Source organism: Scheffersomyces spartinae, assembly GCF_019049425.1.
Source record: "Scheffersomyces spartinae strain ARV_011 chromosome Unknown scaffold_27, whole genome shotgun sequence".
NCBI classification, from domain to species: domain Eukaryota; kingdom Fungi; phylum Ascomycota; class Pichiomycetes; order Serinales; family Debaryomycetaceae; genus Lizanozyma; species Lizanozyma spartinae.
In genome coordinates, this window is record NW_025065074.1 from 99,180 (window position 1) to 117,792 (window position 18,613).

General features: G+C 37.9%; 6 protein-coding genes across 6 annotated transcripts; 3 read left to right on the forward strand and 3 right to left on the reverse strand.

The window, feature by feature from the left end:
• Positions 1-827: 827 nt before the first annotated feature.
• PHR1 (Phr1p) lies at positions 828-2,444 on the forward strand (the record flags this gene model as incomplete). The annotated part of the gene is made up of 1 exon (XM_043193799.1): positions 828-2,444. The coding sequence occupies one exon, from the start codon at positions 828-830 to the stop codon at positions 2,442-2,444; it is 1,617 nt and encodes a 538-aa protein (XP_043047109.1).
• Positions 2,445-2,469: 25 nt separating this feature from the next.
• On the reverse strand, positions 2,470-3,318 carry PXR1 (telomerase inhibitor; the record flags this gene model as incomplete). The annotated part of the gene is made up of 1 exon (XM_043193800.1): positions 2,470-3,318. The coding sequence occupies one exon, from the start codon at positions 3,316-3,318 to the stop codon at positions 2,470-2,472; it is 849 nt and encodes a 282-aa protein (XP_043047110.1).
• Positions 3,319-3,559: 241 nt separating this feature from the next.
• On the reverse strand, positions 3,560-7,180 carry TFC3 (transcription factor TFIIIC subunit; the record flags this gene model as incomplete). The annotated part of the gene is made up of 1 exon (XM_043193801.1): positions 3,560-7,180. One exon carries the CDS (start codon positions 7,178-7,180, stop codon positions 3,560-3,562), a length of 3,621 nt encoding a protein of 1,206 aa, XP_043047111.1.
• A 204-nt stretch (positions 7,181-7,384) lies between these two features.
• KQ657_003066 (protein-lysine N-methyltransferase) lies at positions 7,385-8,128 on the forward strand (the record flags this gene model as incomplete). The annotated part of the gene is made up of 1 exon (XM_043193802.1): positions 7,385-8,128. The coding sequence occupies one exon, from the start codon at positions 7,385-7,387 to the stop codon at positions 8,126-8,128; it is 744 nt and encodes a 247-aa protein (XP_043047112.1).
• Positions 8,129-8,506: 378 nt separating this feature from the next.
• Positions 8,507-9,520, forward strand: EFB1 (translation elongation factor 1 subunit beta; the record flags this gene model as incomplete). The annotated part of the gene is made up of 2 exons (XM_043193803.1): positions 8,507-8,586; positions 8,965-9,520. 2 exons carry the CDS (start codon positions 8,507-8,509, stop codon positions 9,518-9,520), a joined length of 636 nt encoding a protein of 211 aa, XP_043047113.1.
• An 85-nt stretch (positions 9,521-9,605) lies between these two features.
• On the reverse strand, positions 9,606-12,826 carry KQ657_003068 (uncharacterized protein; the record flags this gene model as incomplete). Its single annotated transcript, XM_043193804.1, has 3 exons — positions 9,606-11,371; positions 11,503-11,524; positions 12,818-12,826. The coding sequence occupies 3 exons, from the start codon at positions 12,824-12,826 to the stop codon at positions 9,606-9,608; spliced, it is 1,797 nt and encodes a 598-aa protein (XP_043047114.1).
• Between the last annotated feature and the right edge of the window lie 5,787 nt (positions 12,827-18,613).

Sequence of the window (18,613 nt, forward strand, 5' to 3'; positions counted from 1 at the left end):
ACGCTAGTGACAATATTACGTAATAAAATGATTATATACTTTGCCCAATATACAGGCTTGATTTTATACTGGATTATTGTATAAATAGGTTAAGTTTTAGGGCTGTGCAATCAAATTGCTCAAAATAGTTGAATTGATTGTCATAACCACTAATATTGTGTAATACTGTGTACTATGAATTGATTTATACTGTATACAGAAGTAAAAATCCCACACATTTTATTTAGTTTTGTTATAGGGTTTGTGAGTGTGCAACGCCTGCATTCCTAGTACACGATTGTTCGCATGCCGTCAACAAAAATTAACACAACACAAAGAAGACGTGTGTTTCAGGGGTACAGGACGCTTCGAACAATAATACTAGTACCGAAATTTCAAAATAAACCTTCTATTTGGTGGCTGAGAAGAACTGCAAAATAAACTTACTTACTTACCTATCCATGCGACATTTTAAGTCATCATCACTTGAACCCTCAAACTCTTAATAGTTGTGAAATATCCTCTTCACCTCTGTCTTACGCGTTCTTTTTCTCATAACATGTGCCATTATTATTATTATTGCTACAAGTCGCCTTGTGTCATATCAGACCTCTTTGGGTAAATTTGGTACGGAACAGTCTCGTTCACAAAAAGTAATTCCTACGGCGGTCCAAATAGCAATTAAGAATGCAGAAGCTCTATGATCTAATGTCGCGGATCTTAAGACACGAAACACCTCGAAGTAAGCAATTTAAAAATAAACCTTTTGTCGACGACTATAAAGGTTGCAAGTTCGCTACTCATTTAAACTTTTTGACATCTTATCAGCTTGGCATATCAAGAAAAAGATGATTCAACAACAAGTATATTTCTTATTCTCAATAGTTGTATCTTTGGTGTTAGCCGCCAACTCAGCCACTCCACCAGTGGAAATCATTGGCAATAAGTTCTTCTTTTCAGACAATGGAACGCAGTTCTTAATGAGAGGTATTGCGTACCAACAAAATACTGCAAACGCCACTGATGTCTCCTTTGTTGACCCCCTTGCAGATGAAGAAGCTTGTAAAAGAGATGTCAAATATTTCATTGAACTGGAAACCAATGTGTTGAGAATTTATGCAATCAATTCTTCTTTGGATCACTCTGGTTGTATGAAAACCTTTGCTGATGCCGGTATTTACATTATTGCTGATTTGTCTGAGCCAGATTTATCAATCAACAGAGACTCTCCAGAATGGAACTTAGATTTGTATCAAAGATACACCGATGTCGTTGATGAGTTTGTCAAATACGACAATGTGTTGGGATTCTTTGCTGGTAATGAAGTCACCAACAACAAGTCCAACGCGGATGCTTCACCTTACGTCAAGGCTGCCGTCAGAGATGTAAAGAAGTACATTTCCGATAAACAATACACCAAGATTCCTGTTGGTTATTCTTCCAATGATGATTCTGAAACCAGAGTTGCCATTGCTGACTATTTTGCCTGTGGTTCTGAAGACGAAAGAGCTGACTTCTTTGGTATCAACATGTACGAATGGTGTGGGGATTCCACATTCGAAAGTTCCGGGTACAAGGATAGAACAGAAGAGTTCAAGAACTTACTGATTCCTATCTTCTTTTCTGAATATGGTTGCAACTCAGAAAGACCTAGAAAGTTCACCGAAGTCGGAACCCTTTTCTCGTCAGAAATGACCGATGTCTGGTCCGGAGGTATTGTCTACATGTATTTCGAAGAGGAGAACGACTATGGTTTGGTTTCCGTTAAGGGTAATTCTGTTTCCACGTTGGGCGATTTCTCCAACTATGTTAAGGAAATCAAAAGTGTGACTCCAAGTCTTGCTAAGGCAAGTTCAGGTGGTAGTTCTTCCACTTTGAGTTGTCCTGGTAACAGCGACTCTACTTGGACCGCCGCCACAAACTTACCTCCTACCCCTGAAAAGGATGTTTGTGACTGTTTGGCCGGGACATTGACCTGTCAAGTTGATAGCTCTGTTTCCAAAAAAGATTACGGTGATCTTTTCGGCATTGTTTGCGGTAAGATCGACTGTTCTGACATCAGCGGTAATGGAACCACTGGTGTCTACGGTGCCTTCTCCTTCTGTTCAGACAAAGATAAGCTTAGTTATGTTCTTAACAAGTACTATGAAGAGAATGATAAGGCTAAATCTGCGTGTGCATTTGATGGATCTGCGACATTGATGTCGTCAGCTTCCTCAGGTGGTTCGTGTCAAACCAAATTATCATCTGCCATGTCTGCTGCTTCTGAATCGGCCCCAAAGACTACCGGTGGCTCTTCTGCCTCTGGAAGTTCAAGTTCCGGCTCCTCGAGCTCAGGCTCTTCAACATCTACAAAGAAGTCTGGCGGTAACGTCACGGTAAAGGCTCTTTCCACTGCTGAAATGTTTGCCATTGTTACCATAATCACTTCCTTTGTAGGTGGTGCTTCATTATTGTTTGTATAAATAAATTATATATAATTATCTAGAGTTAATTGGATACCATAAATATCTCTTTAAGTGCCTTGGAATCCATGACAGACGCTCTCTTTTGCATTATCCATCGAGCTCTTACTGATCTATGAGATGCAATGTGTTTGACTGATTCTGAAGTTGGTTGAAGCATACTTTCACGAGTAACTTCACTGTTTGACTTGCTTGATTTTTCCTTCTTTGCCCTCTTGTCCTTCTTCACTTTCTTTTCTTTCTTCTCCTTCTTCTCCTTCTTGTCCTTCTTCTCTTTCTTGTCCTTCTTCTCCTTCTTGTCCTTCTTCTCTTTCTTGTCCTTCTTCTTCCCCTTCTTCTTCCCCTTCTCTTTCTTTTCCTTCTTTTCCTTCTTCTCCTCCAGTCCTTCTCGCTTACGCTTTAACGGACGTTCTTCTTCAACCTCATCATCAGCTTTACGCTTGTTTATCAAAGCCTTCTTCTCTGAATCCCAAGTGCTCCTAAGCACTTCACCCTTCACAAAATGCATACCCCATTTCCCATTTATAATGTTGTTCTTTCTTTGTCTCTCTAACTCCAGACTGATTTGATCCTCCTTACCATTCAATCTCCCCAAAATCCGTTGGAAAACGTCCAACCCAGCACATTCACCGGTATCAAACTCATCCTTCTTCGTCTTCCGTGCCAACTTGGCCCCTAACCCAACGTTATCATCCTTAATATGTACCTTAACATGTGTGGTCATCGCATGAGACACCAACCCAAGACCTTGGCCAGGCTTCCAGCCCATCTTCTGTAAATACTGGTGACCAAATTGATCATCATTAGTCGACCAGTTGGTATTTCTGGGATCAAACCCAAACCTCTGCTTCACCTTTGTGCCCGCTAAACCCATGATGCTTTTCTTTCTTGTTTGGTATAAGAAAGTAGTTTGATGTTGCGATGCTCTTCTCAACTGTTTTAGTTATCATGTACTGCATATGGTCAATGGTAGCGCGGGTCAAACAATTACTGCTGGCAGTAGTACTGACAGTAAAGCACTTTATATTACTGAAAATAAAGCGTACGGTTTGTAGTACATTTCTTCAAGTTTAATACGGTTGTCCTAAAAATATAGTAGTGTTTGTCCCATTAACTTAATTTCCCATTCCTAAAGCTAGAAACCAAGAATCTGTGGCCAGCACATCTCCATTATGAGAGAGATTCAAAAGTTTTGATTGAACAAGCCAATTGATAACGGCATTAAAGTCCCGAACACTTAACAAAGTGACAAATTTGTTATATAGAGAATATTGAGAAGATGATGGCCTCAAAAGAGCATAATATAGTATGGCTATCACCAATTTGGACCAAAGTTCATGCTTGATTTTACCATTCATATCAAGCCAAATATGTGAGCATGGTTTACCAATTGGGATATTAATACTGGGAATAGAATTGGACTCAGACTCTCCATTAAACCCAAAGAGAACAATATCACAACTTAATTGGTTTCTATCAATCAATCTGGACTCATACCCCACATGTTTGAACTGCTTTTCCACTCGAATGATCTTTAATTCACCCTGTGACAACTTCTGTAAGACTGTAGCCATTTGACCATTTGATATGGCTTGAGAAACAATAAGACCTTTCGATGAGGCCAGAGCATCATTCAAGCGGTTTGCAAACTCTGCTGCTTTACGGAAGAATTTCGGAGTAAAGTACTTCAAATCGATTGGATGGTACACTTTCTCCGTTAATGAAAACTTTTGTTCAGCATCATCAGATGAACTAAACACTATTTCTCTATCTTTAACAAGTGCATCAGTTGCCCTACGTATATCCTCATCTTCATACGCTGAAAGAAGACGAACAACTCTTTCCTTAGAGAATTCGTCTTCCTTAGTATCAAATATAGCCTTCATAACAGACCTCAAATCATCATCATCCTTGGGAACAACCTTCCGTTCTTTGGGCTCCCAATAAAAGGTACTTGCTGCAAGGGCAATCTCTTTCTGAACCATTGAACTATCTTCAAGTCGATCAACTAATTCAACACCAGATTTCGATTGATAAATAGCTTCATATTCCTTCCTGTTGATATCATTCTTCTTATATAATGGTACTTTTTCCTCCAAGGAAACGATGGAACCATCAAAATCTTTCCAAACATCTAACATAAATCTGTAATCCAAGTTTTCCAATTCATCTAACGTCACCAAGTCCTCAGAAATAGCACGTAATAATATCGCTTCGAATTCTTCAACACCGTTATCAACGACTATCTTACCTCCTATGTTCTTTCTTAATGTTGACCACCTTGATCTAATATCTTTTGGCGTGGTGTTGGCAAAAAGTTCTGCAATTGACTCGAAATCCAATGCACCTTTATTGAACATCTTTGATATTACCACAGCTCTAAGCAAGGGTGTGACATCTGAAACATCGAACTTTTCCAGTTGGGAAATGACTTTGTTCGAAACGCGACGTAAAGAATTCTTTTGAAGAACTCTACGTTTAATGTCACCACTTTCCATATTATCACCTTCAAGCAAACCAACTTCCAAAGAATCCAAAGTATCCAACCTCCCCTTTCCTTTCTTCTTCCTCACATGCTCAGTTTTGAAAAGAGTGACCTTGCTTTCAATTCTCTTTGTCAGTCCATAGTAACTGGGTACTGTATTCCTATCCAATAATCTGTCTTGAACTTCTTGAATTTTGCTTTCAGATGGTCGATGTTCTGGGTCTGTAACAATTAACAACTTACGGAACTGTTCTTTCCCATTCTTTAGCACAACTGGTACATCGCGAACTTCAAGATCTCCACTTTCAACGAGAATTTTGATATCTCTTGCTAGAGTTTTCAAGTCCATAACAGTAGTACTAGCCAATTGACTATCTAATGTTTGACGAAGTTGATTGCTTGTGGGACTCACCCCTCCTAGCTTAATTACTGCCCTTATCAACTCTTCACGCCTACGAATCCCTTTCATTGACCCTGAATCAGATAATGATTCATTGTGTTTCTGACTTTTGGTTTTGGGTAGGAACTCTGCAGGTCTAAAGTCAGTAACCAAGATTGGTTCTAGTTTTCTCTGTGGTTGTCTCTCTGATTGTGAATTAAAGACAGATTCAACTTGAGATGGCTCATGAGTTACAGTAACTGATGTGTTGACCGATTTGGCGACCGATTTCGGTAGTTCCCCGTGAATTTCTGCTTCTAGGGCCGCTTCTGCAATTTTATCAGTTGAGATAATAGCAGCAGCTCTTGTTCGCCTCTTCTTTGGTGGAGGAGTAGCACTCAAATCTTTATCCAATGAGCTTCGCTTCTTCTCTTTGACAAACATATTTGTTTGGTTTACCTTACCTAAAGGTTGAAATAGTTCTGAATTTAATTGTTGTAATGTTTTCTCCTTAGTATTGGTTGATGATTTCTTTGATGTAACGAATGGAGCTTGTTTTGAGGTTCCTGCTTCTGTGAATTCGCTGTAGGATTTTGAAAAGTATCGATAAAATTTGAATTTACCCTCAAAATCATAGGACCGTACTATCGAAGTTTCTGGATAGGCATCTTTAAACTTCTTTAAAGGTTCAAGGGTTCCCTTGTTAACAAAGTAACTAGTGATGGAATCAAAAAGCTTTGTGAGTGGCCTGTTATCAGTGACTCCTGTCATATACTTGTTGAGCTTCAGAGTAGTTATTCCTTCAGTACCATGTTTTTCAATGATATTATAGATTTGGTTTGAAGTGGGGAACGACAGATTCATCCTGGGGATCACACTTTCTTGATCATACAAAGTGGGTTCAGGTTCTTCAGCCTTTTTTTGGAGATCTTCATCATCAGTATCTAATTCGTTAACATAATCTTCAACAGCATTTGCATCCTTAGGAATATCTTTAATATATCTAAGACTGTAAGTCAAATATGCTTCTTCTGTGTCTTGAACCATAATTCTCTCAATATAGCCCTGCGAGTGAAGACTCCAAATGACTTTCCTATAATACTTTCTGGAGTAATCATCTGCATCTAAGCCAACTTCTTTTCTGAGATCTTTGAAACCACGTAAATGGTTTGGTGCGTCTTTAGTTAACTTAACAATTTGGCTTCTTAACGATGCAATACTTCTGGAGACCATTGTCTCCTTGTCGTCATCCTGTTGAGAACTACTACTACTTCCATGGGCAAATTTGAAGTGAATACAAAGATTAGTATGTTGCTTCTTTTCATTAATAATGGACATTTTCTTAATGAGACCCAACTCTTCAAGTTTTCTGAGTCTCATAGGCAATGAACGAGGATCCTGACCTGTATTGCTGCATAATTCTGGAGATTGTACACCTTGAGCACCAGCTTTGGCTATTTCACAAAGCAATTGAAATGGAAATTCACCCAATTGAACTCTATATTTCTTTGAAACGTTTCTTATACCCGTCATATATTCCCATTGAGTGTTCTGACTAGGAAGGATCAGTAGAGCACTCTCAGGTCCGTATTCATTAATAAATTCTTCATAATCAGGAAGAATAGGTACCGGTTTCTTATCCTTAAGAATATACAGATTAAACTGGTGTGTACCATCCAAACTCTTTCCGGTATTTTCAAAGAATAACCATTGCCACATAGCTTGCTTAAGAAACCCATCTACTTCCTCTAACTTCAGCTTCTCTCCCACAAAATCCCACATACTGGGCAAATCCAAACCAGACAACCCGGAGAACGCCAGCTTTTCCAACACGCATGATACCAATTGCAGAGGTGTTAAAATTCCCAGCATTTTGTTGTCATATCAAACCAGATTAAGTGGAACAAAAGAAGTTCAATAGTGGTAATGTTTACAGTTCTGCTTTGGGGTTCTATTGATTTTGAGATTCATGATATATTGTGTCGTGCATGTCCCAAATATGAGTATACCTATTTGAAATCGAGATTGATGCTAGTAACCATAAAATAAATGGACTCAACCATTTCACCATACACAATGGACTCAGATTCAGATAACGAGTTGTTGCAGTTGTCTTCACATGCACTTGCTGCTCTCCAGGAATTTCGTCTGGAGGAAAAGGACCGGTTGGAGAAGTTTGCCAACTTATACAAGGCATCAGAAGACGACTTTGAACGAAGAAAGGATGTTTCTATAGATGAGTTTAAGGAGGATTGGCAACTATCTCAGTTTTGGTATTCTGATGAGACTGCTGAGATTCTTGCCAGGGCATTATTAGAAGGTGCTGATGAAGATACAGTGATTTGTATAGCCAGTGCTCCTGCTGTCTACGCAGCCATTACTAGACTCCCACAGGAATTGATAACTACAGAACAAATTTATTTGCTAGAATATGACAAGAGGTTTAAGGCTTTAGCAGGTCCTAAATATTTTAGTTTCTACGATTACAATACGCCAGATGCTATTCCAGAACATTTAAGACATAAAGTCCATCGACTTCTTATTGATCCACCATTCCTTGAGCCAGAGTGTCAGACCAAGTCTGCTCAAGCAGCTAATAATCTTCTTGTGAAGGACCGTTCAGGGAAAACCAAGTCTGGCGATAACAGCTACAGATTAATCACATCAACGGGGGAACGTATGAGGGACATTGTCCTTCAAAACTATCCCGATACCAAGGTTACAGATTTCTTGCCCGAACACAAGAACGGACTCAGCAATGAATTCCGTTGCTATGCAAACTTCACTTGCAGTCAATGGAAGTTTTCCAATGAAAACTAGTACCTGCTGCTTTTATAATCTCTGTACTAAATAAGAGACAGTAAATACATGAATAGATTGCAATGCTAAACTACCTTAATGTAATAGCACACATATTAAACCAATTGCATTGTATATAATAAGCTGTCTATCATAAACTAGTCCATGTATAGCATGTACCTTATTGCATACGGTGCTTATTACCATAGTAATTTCGAGATGAAGCCGTAACTAATACCATATGTCCGGGTAACCTCTAGTGGCCAGCCATCGCACAAAAGAACAAAAAATTTTCAAATCAACTTAGTGCTGAAAATTTTTCCTTAAATTGAAACAACGTTGTTCTACCACCTCCTTTCTTCTTCAACCTAATAAGTTCCTTTATAACTAACAATTACAATGTCCTTCTCCGATTTCTCCAAGGTTGAAACCTTGAAGTCCTTGAACGAATTCTTGGCTGATAAGTCCTACATTGAGGGGTATGTTTCAAATCACTAGAATAAAAGTTAAGGACGAAATACATATAAGGCACTGCCCTTGGCGTTATTTCCAATTGATCTTCTAAAGTACAATACTGTTGTGCGTGGATGTTTACTACTTGAGCAAAATGATGAACTTATTCTTTGGTTCGTGTTTATGAGGTGGCGTCAAGAACCACCGCATGAGTGACAATAAAAGAGTGTTAAATCACGTTTCTGATGCCCAAAAATTAATCAATCCCCTAGTACATATTGAGCTACACAGACACGCATACAAAACACGCAGTGTATTTTAGAAACCATTGCAAGTGCTTTTATGTTCCTTAACTTAGTCATTGATAACATGTGGACTTTTTTATACTAATCATCAATATTTAGTTCTTCTGCTTCTCAAGCTGACGTTACCGTCTACCAAGCTTTCCAAAAGCAATACCCTCAATTCACCAGATGGTTCAACCACATTGCTTCTTTCACTGAAGAATTCGACACTCTTCCAGCTGGTAAGGCCCCAGCTGCTCCTGCTGCCGCTGCTGCTGAAGAAGATGACGATGATGTTGACTTGTTCGGTTCCGATGACGATGAAGTTGATGAAGAAGCTGAAAAGTTGAAGCAACAAAGATTGGCTGAATACGCTGCCAAGAAGGCCAGCAAGGGTGCTAAGCCAGCTGCTAAGTCCATTGTCACTTTGGATGTTAAGCCATGGGATGACGAAACCGATTTGGAACAATTGTTGGCTAACGTCAAGTCTATCGAAAGAGAAGGTTTGACCTGGGGTGCTCACCAATGGATTCCAGTTGGTTTCGGTATCAAGAAGTTGCAAATCAACCTTGTTGTTGAAGATGCTTTAGTTTCTTTGGATGAATTGCAATCTGCCATCGAAGAAGATGAAGACCACGTCCAATCTACCGATGTTGCTGCTATGCAAAAGTTGTAAGAAGCTTAGTAATAATTTCTTTAATGTCAAATAAATAATACATTGTATTGCTACGATTCTATAACATCTTGTTAGTGTCACTATTTTATAGAGGTAGATATTCTTGTCCATCCTTTAACCATTGACTAAGAATCTCCTCTTGAGTTAACCCCAGTTCCCATACATTTAGCACTATCTGTTTCAACGTGTGCAACGTTCCCATCTGTGCATTTGTATATAACGTGTCCATGAATTGGAGGAGACTTTGTCTTTCATATTCAGTGGTACACTCGCACCCTATAGCATAGACGGGCCAAACCATTTGAGTTACTGTTGGCGATATAGGATCCATTGATCCATACACGTCGATGAACTCATGAACATATCGTTGTATATGCATCTCCCATGACGGTGGCTTTACCGTACGAGTCAAACACACGAGACCCGCTAACGACCAACACTGGGCGCCCTTCAATGTCAAGTTGAATGACTCGCCTCCTAAACCCAACGGTACAAATTCGCGATAGCTCATAAACTCTTGCTTGATCGTATGGTAGTCTTGTTGAACGCTATCGAAGGAAGACTCTACCTTGTTGTTATATAGCTCGTGACGAAGCAAGGTTACTTTGGATATAGCTCGAAGGATTTCACCGGGGCATCCCATCATCTTAATCGATGAAATTGAATCTGTGTAGACACCATACCACGATGGCGAACAAAACGGTAAACGACAATCTGGTGACACAACTGCAGTGATGGTATCATACCAACTAAGGACTATCACTAACAGTCGTTGGCTATCGTTTTCCATTAGCAGACCATAGACTTCACTTTCTTGGCATAGAGAGGCAAACACTTTGTATAAGAACCTCGATAGCTTACTGATACCTTTTTCCAAAACTGAGAATAATACGTGTACATTTATAAGGACTAGGACCATATAAGAGTTGATCTCAGTCTTCTTGGCCTCTTCATTGTTCACACTAAGATACTTGATGAGATGGTTCATGGCATTGTTGATGTGGGCAAGTCCTTGTTGGTAGTATTCGTTGCCACCCTTCCGACTTTCATAAATATGGATACAAGCGAGTGAAATAAAACAACTCCGTGCTATATTGAAGTCACAGTATTTCAAAGCTAGACTGGGCCAAGGTGAATCTGGATGGGCGTCCAACAAGGGTAACAACTTTCTAAAGAAATGCTTCAACATCATATTTTCTTCTTGATGTGATAGGGATAACACCGCCCCACCACTGCCATCACTTCTACTTCCTGCTGTTTTCATTTCCTCTTCAACAGTACTCAGCTCCTGTTCCAGTAATTGAGTATCTTCAATGTTAGTAATCTTCAGGTCAGTTAGAAAACTATGTTTTGCGGTATATTTATGATCTGAGTTGTCTTCGAATACTTTGGTCTTTCCTATGAAATCAAGTATCTCAAAATTCATCATTGAAAAGCCATCATCTATGAATTTACCCTCTCCTATACTTGAAGTTTTGATAATTGTATCGGTAGTCTTGGTACCTCCTTCCTTCGGGCTATTCAAAATCAACTCAAGGCCCTCATAGAGTTCAGGACAAAATTCTTCCAAATTATGACTCGAAGTTGAAAATGATGTTGGTGGTGGTGTTTTGTGCTGCTCCATAGTAGGGGTAGGAGCCTCCTGTTGCTCTGTCGTCATCGTCGAATTGTTTCGTTCTGATGATGAGGATGACGACAATGATGATGTACTACCCAGGAAATCAAGTGTTATTTGTTGGGGTGCAGGTGTACTCTTAGGCGTTCTAGAATCAGAGGGAATAACACCAATTCTTCTATGAGAGTCAGCTGCTCCTCTTTTAGACGATTTGAAACTTAATCTAATGTCGTATCCTTCACATGTTTTATTGGACTTGATGCAATTTCGACATGATGGTCTCCCTTCATCACACTTTCGATGTCTAAGATTTGTGTTAGTACAATCATAGTTCTAAGAGCAAAACATCTGCACATCCCAGTCGTACCTTTTCTTGCAGGTCCAGCAGCCTGTCCGAACACGAGTTGTTTTGTTCATACTCATGATGACTTCATCTTAATGTAATTCTTCAAGGTGGTTTCTTTCTCTACTTGAAGGAGTACATCGGCGGATCATTTAACCTCTTTGGGTAATCTCTCACGTTTGATATATGCAGGTTTCCAAGAAATACACCCCAACAATTACTGTGTTGGAACCACTTAAGTAAAACATGGTTTGCAAATTCACAACATATTAAGAAGTGGTTCATTTACCACGGAGCATAGGGCTTATATTATTAATTTCTCAATCTCAAGCTCCCGTTAATGAACGAAAGTCACTTGTGCTGGTTTTGCAATCGTGTCAAAGAAGGAGGTGTTAACAAAGGAAGGCTTGAATGAGTATGATTTGCAATGTCGTATAATTTGAATGCTGGGTATTTCAAAAGTGACGAATAATACTAGTGAATTCAGCAAAGCTTAAAAAGTATCATCACTGTAAAGATTTAGCATGACTACTATGTTGGGTGAAAATGTAACTATGAACGCCAAGATTGCTTCAAAGAGGAATAAAAATGACTCTATATTTGAAAAACTATCGAGTAGGATTTAATCACTTTGGGAACCGTGGAATACAATTTTGTGTCGAGATATTTTCCTTTAAAATTTAGGAACAAACTGTTGACGGATTAAAGATTCAATACGGTGTTTTGATCATATTATCAAGAATCCCGAAGTGGCTAAGTTCCAATGAGGTAAAATATACTCAGCATTAGCATTTTTCTGTAAGATGAAAGGCTATATAATAGCAGTAGGATATTTTAAGGAGTATTGACACTAATGAATAACGTAAATAATGATGAGAAATTTTAAAACTGAAGAAAAGACTTTAAAGATAAGCGAATGTTATTAACAATTTAAATGTGCTTTCCAATAATTTTAGCAAAAAATATAAAGTAAAGATGGGGAATTAGCTGTAAGCATTATTAGTATCAAAATCGCTTTATAGGACCCTCTAAGACAAAGAAAAGCAAAAGGGAAATAAGATAACTTGCCGAATCACAATGAGGATAACAAAAATATATACAAAAAGTCCTAGCAATCCTTGAATTCCTTTTCTGTACTGTACTGCACTGCACTGATGTCTGCGTTATGCAATTTCGGTTTGATTAATTAGCTTTTTCTGAGCTTTTCAAACTATACAACTGGTAATTTTACTGTTCGCGATTGTCAATTTTGCAACTTAATTTGCGCAGGTCTGCCTGAGACAAAAGAGCTTTGCAAACTGATTGCATGTGCCAAATATTACAAGTAAAAAGGAATAACAGTAATCATTTTATATCTTGGCTATCTTTACAGCTTCTTGGTTAAAAGTGTACCATAACAAATAGTACCTATTTTCCAAAACAAAGTGTCTTCAGTGTGCTTACTACTCGAAGAATTCCTTATTACGATGCTACATACTTACAACTTGAATTATTACCTCCTCATAAATGTCTATTTGATACCCTACTTTATGTCCCAGCTGTTTGGTTAAACATCATAACAGCCATTATTGCTGATACTGCTGAAAATCATCTCCGTATCATCGAAAAAGAAACAATTTGGTATAGTGTTATCTTAATTAGCTAATAGCAAATGTAGTTGAATATTAGAAAACTCAAGCCATGAAGTACAGCGCATAATATATCAACGACAGATAGGACTATTAATCATTTTTGAACAAAAGATAGAATGAAAATATATTGGCTTAAGCTTATAGAAGGATTGAATGTTAAACTTTTAATAAGCGTCAAAATTAGCTAGTTCTTTTACAACTCATTCATTATATTTAGGCCGCTAAATATTGACGAGAATCCCAAGCACTAACTGATAGCTTAGGATGCTAAGTCATAATCAATATAAATGCTGTCCAAATTTTCACAGCTATGTTGGTTACAGATATGTAATGTTCAATTCAAGCCGAAGACAGTACGGCCAACATTTGTTCAATACTACTGCAATTTGACTGATATCTTTTATACTGTAAGGCTAAGAAATTTTGAGTACTCAGAGTAACAGCAAGGTGATATTGTGCTACTTAATACTTTCTATCCCAAAAACTTTGAAGCACAATCCGACTCCCTGTACCAATTCTTGAATTCAGGCACTTATTAAAAGATCACTACAACCATAATGTAACACTAATAAATAGAATGAGCTGAGTGGTGGATACACTTTTTATTTTACTTACCAGATCTCAATAGCCTTTTCCCGAACGTTATTTTACAACCTCGTGCACCAAGACGACAATGCTTTTTTGGCTTAAAGGGGTTCTCCCTGTTACCATATTATATATCGCGTCGGGTGTTTCATACCAATCAAGGTTATCATCATACTCTAATGTATGTTTACTGATTTAAGTGTACTCGACAAACAACTACTCAAGCATAGTCAATTTCGTGTCATCATTGATCGTCTTAACCAAGACTATTGTTGTTCCAAGACTTTCCACCCAAAATATCCATAGTGATACGTCTTATTGATTTTTACTATCCAAACCCCACTGAAATAAGTAACATATCATATTTGGGTTTAAATTGGTAATCAACCCAGGCAGAGAACCACCACACCTGCCATTAAATGATCATTAAAATTATCATTTGAACGCATAGTTATAGCAAATTTGCTGGGATAAATTTAAAACTTTAAAAGATGCCTGCAATAGTCAAATTTTAATAGGAAAAATTTTACGAACTTGTCCATAAAGCAAATAGCATCCGCATATGTTGCATGTATGTGTAAGGTAGCTCTAGATAATATATACCATACATTATTAGTCAGTGCTACCAATATTCACTCCCTTCCTCCAGTTGTCTTTAGTTGCTAGATCAGTCAACAAATGCCAGAATTTATTGAAAATATCGATTTTGTCAGCAAGCAGAAACATTGATGCAGAACGCTATGAGGGACATCACGTCTTATGTTCTAGCTGAGAATAGTTGTTGGTTCAAACCCTTTCAAACAAGAATTTTAATGTACCATGGTAAATATTGTTCTGATTGTGACATGCAAGATAACAGTAATCATCCAACGTGTGCTTTGGATGGAGAAGTTACACTGCGAGGTAGGCTATGGTTCTATTGTATGAGAATTGGAAGTGTTAAATCAATGAAGCTAATTGCAAATTATTTAAAGGTTTGAGAGGGTGCCGCAAGTCCAGAGCTTCCAAAAGTATTCGTTTTTTTTTTGATATATTGCATGTACATCCTTATAGTGCAATTTGTAGTTTTCCAAATGAATATTCTTATAGCATATCATTCAAAGCATCGCGCACTAACTCAAAGTCATAAATATCATCGTCGTCATCATCAGCACCTTAGTAAGAGTCATATTCACAATCACAATCACAATCCTAATCTGACTTTGGCCCTGGCTCTGACCCTGAATTCTATTGCTAGTAGTCATAACTTAAGATCTCTGTATAGTCGCTTCCCTTCATCGTCCTCTTCTTCTTCTAATACAGTGCAATTCAGACATCCATTCGTAGTCTCATACTGAATATTTTTAAAAGGAAGGTCACAACTTTTACCATATACGCACACTTCTATTTCAAGAAAACAAGAATATCTATATCTACATCATCAACCGAGTATAGGGACTGTAGGGATCAGGTGGTGGAGAAAAAAATAGTGTTAACACTGATAAGCTTTGTAAACTTGCTGAAGAAGAGCTCTTATAGCTAAAATCTTTGACCTATATTGAATGCAAATTTCCGGACGCCATGACACTAACGAGAAGTCCCTAAAAAGGCGAAAAACCTACTTGGCCCATAACAATATTTCAGTTGATGAGATTGATCAAAATAACGACCGTAGACACCTAAGAAGAGTTTACGGCATTTATTTCAGTATATTAGGCATTATAGAAAGCCCCGTCACGAAAACTACATAATTACATATTAAGCCATCTGGAAAAACTTCGCAAAATCCTTCGACACTTCAAATACTACCGACCAACTTAAAATGAAAGCCTTGACACTAGTAGAAGCACGAGCCCTCTTTTGTGCGTAGCATTAGGAAAATAATGCAGTGGTGTATATAAAGACTGTCAAGTGTATTTGACAGAAACGATCCAACCATACGAACTTTATTTGAGTATGGGAGCTTAAAAATATATACCAGCCTCACTTTATAAGAGATCCAAGAGGAATCGTGCCAGCAGTTATACTCATAATGCATTTCCAAGTGGACACTTCAAGAACTTCCCAGAATTATTTAATAGGGCTTTAATATAAATTATGTAAATGGATACCGCATCAAAGTGTTCCTGCCTCGATCTGGAAAATGGTCTCATAAAATCAAAGTACTGAGGGCATGATAAGGTTAGTCTTCGTCACAAAATAGTTACACACTGGAAGAACTTCGCGAATTCCTATAACACTTTAATTATGAGAAAAGCCTTGATATGAGCGGGAACCTGTCGCATATACCAATTTTATGTCCTTTTCCAATTAATGTGTCCATTTAATAACAGTAATGATGATAAACCGGAAGAAATAACATTTCGGGATAACCACAAGATCTCCTTTATATAATGTGCAGGTAAAACAATACAAAGTGGTGTATATAAATACTGTCAAATGTAGTTGACAGAACCAATAATACGAAAATTGTTTAATTTGAGTTAGGGAGATTAAAATACTTATAAGCCTCATTAAGTATGCAAGGTGACAACACTATTTCAAAACTTATGAGTGATCAACGTGGCCATCAGGATGGGGACCCGGAACTGATAGTGTCCTAGATGTGCTTCTATTGTATTGGGATAAAGATTTTTATCATAAACTGAGCCAATTGGAATAGATCAAAGGTTTAAAGCATTAATCTCACGTTGACTCCTCATTGTCCATTTTTCTGTAGCTTAAAAAATAAGTAGCCATTTTAATATATGCAGTTATTTTTTAAGTCTCTGCACATTAGAACAGATTGGGGAACATGTTGTTCAACCATTCCAATTAAAATACCACAATCCTTCGTGTAATCTTAAGGTTCAATAAATTTGATTATGCACTCACGATTAGTTGAGAATAAAGCTCATGTATGCAGCTGCAGTAATTTGGTACTAGTTTTAGTGTCCTTGACGAAAAAACAGATTAGTGAACGAAAAACTATAAATATGCGACTATCAATCTTGGTTTTAGAGTATGATTTTATATAGGAATTGTCTAAAGTTAAATTAGTATTCCATTTATTTAATTACTATTTTCTTAATCTGGCTAGGCTGTGTGAGATTACTTTTACTTATATATCATACGAACAACAATTACCATCATTTTAAGATTTTGTGTCATCTTTAATTTACACACTGCAAACCAAAGAAACTAACAATTATGTCTTCACAAAACATTATATCTATGCCAAAATGGTATAAAATACTATTAACTTCTGTGGTACTTCTTCAGGTCTTTCAATCTCTTTTTTTCTATTATGAATGGCAGAAGTGTGAAGAAAATTGTATTAACAAGAAGGCACCTGATGACCCTGCTGCTAGATTAAATAAAAATTACAACACAGGTAGACTGTTGCCATCAATTCATAATACTGAGGCTTCTAACCTTTTAGGTGAGATTTCAATCCAATCAAGCGGTATTGTGAGTTATACTGACGAAGATATCGTCTTATCAGCACGAGGGAAATGGTTCTGGGCGAGCTTGACAGTAGGTGTAATTATTATTGCTGCTGCTGCATCACTAGCGCCTGTTTGGGCACCTGTATTTGTCGCCGGTAAATTTGGAAAATAGATGGTAACCGTGGCTATTGCTGTTGAGCCCAAAGTGCCAGCAATGCCTGCGAATGCTCCAACAGCAGCTCTGAGTAAAAGGTTATTACTCAACCCGGGTTCTAATACTGATAACTTGATAGGTCAAGGCAGGATGGGCAGACAGTACTTTAGGTACGATGTGCAAAGTGAGTTAGGACCTGAAGTACACAATCATTTAACTAGTATTAATGACTTCAAATATATAGCGGCCAAAGTGGTAGGACCAGAGGGAATGTAGGTGGTTTGGTTATCGCGAACTCTACGCTAGGAAGTCATGTGATGGTGTCAAATAACAAGACCAGCATTGCCGATTTTGTAACGCAAATTGCGGAGCAAAATGCCAAGAAGTACATAGGTGTGTTTTTTGGCTGAACACTACGGATACGGCACTAATAGAACTGAAAGAAATCTGTTGACAAAAAGGACTAAATATTATCAGGTCAATTGGATAAGTTATAGTTATGATGTATGGCTGGCGCTGAATGCGAATAGTGAATTTTTTGGTCCTGATATTGACTACCAAGCAGTAGAAGATCAGTTAAATGCCGATTACGTCAACGTTGGTGATCCTGATACATATTGCATGTGTATAGATGGAAATACTTCTGGCAATTACAATGATGACGGAGATGCGGTTGGCGTCACCGGTGAAGTATATTTTAATACATATGGAGGTATTTATGGCTACTGTAATACCGCCACTTGTGGTGCCCAATGTCCTGGTGAGTCGTGCTAAAAATAGTCGATCAGCTAATACAACGTGGAATTGCTAATTCTATAATACGACTCTATATAGTGGCATTAACTCTTATCTAAATTTTTATTATATTTCATGGTTTTGATTTCATTATATATGGTTATTCACCTTTTCCTCACGTTGATTCAGAGAGGAATACGACATGTCAGATGGACATCTTGCGCAAAATTATATCGAATCAATTATCCGCGATGAAACATGACCATTTCTGGCATAATTTCTCCGTAGTGGCCATGTTAGGAGGCTCTTCGATCGCTCCAGTATTTGCTTATAGTTTTTCCTGGTTCCTTTGAGTGGGTATGCATAGCAATTTTTTAGCGTACATGTTGCTATATCGTCACGTGAAGGTGAGGAAGTTCCGATAATTGGTCACGTGAAACTATGAGTTAGGTGTTTTTGTTGAAGTATTGTGTCAGAAACATGCAGGATCGTATATGACACAATTATGTAATCTGTTGGTTGCAAACAAATAGCTGAGAGAATATTGTAGAAATCCTAAATTGAGTTATTTAAAATATCCCGTATAGGTGAGTCAGGATATTTTAAATGATAGCTAGTCACGT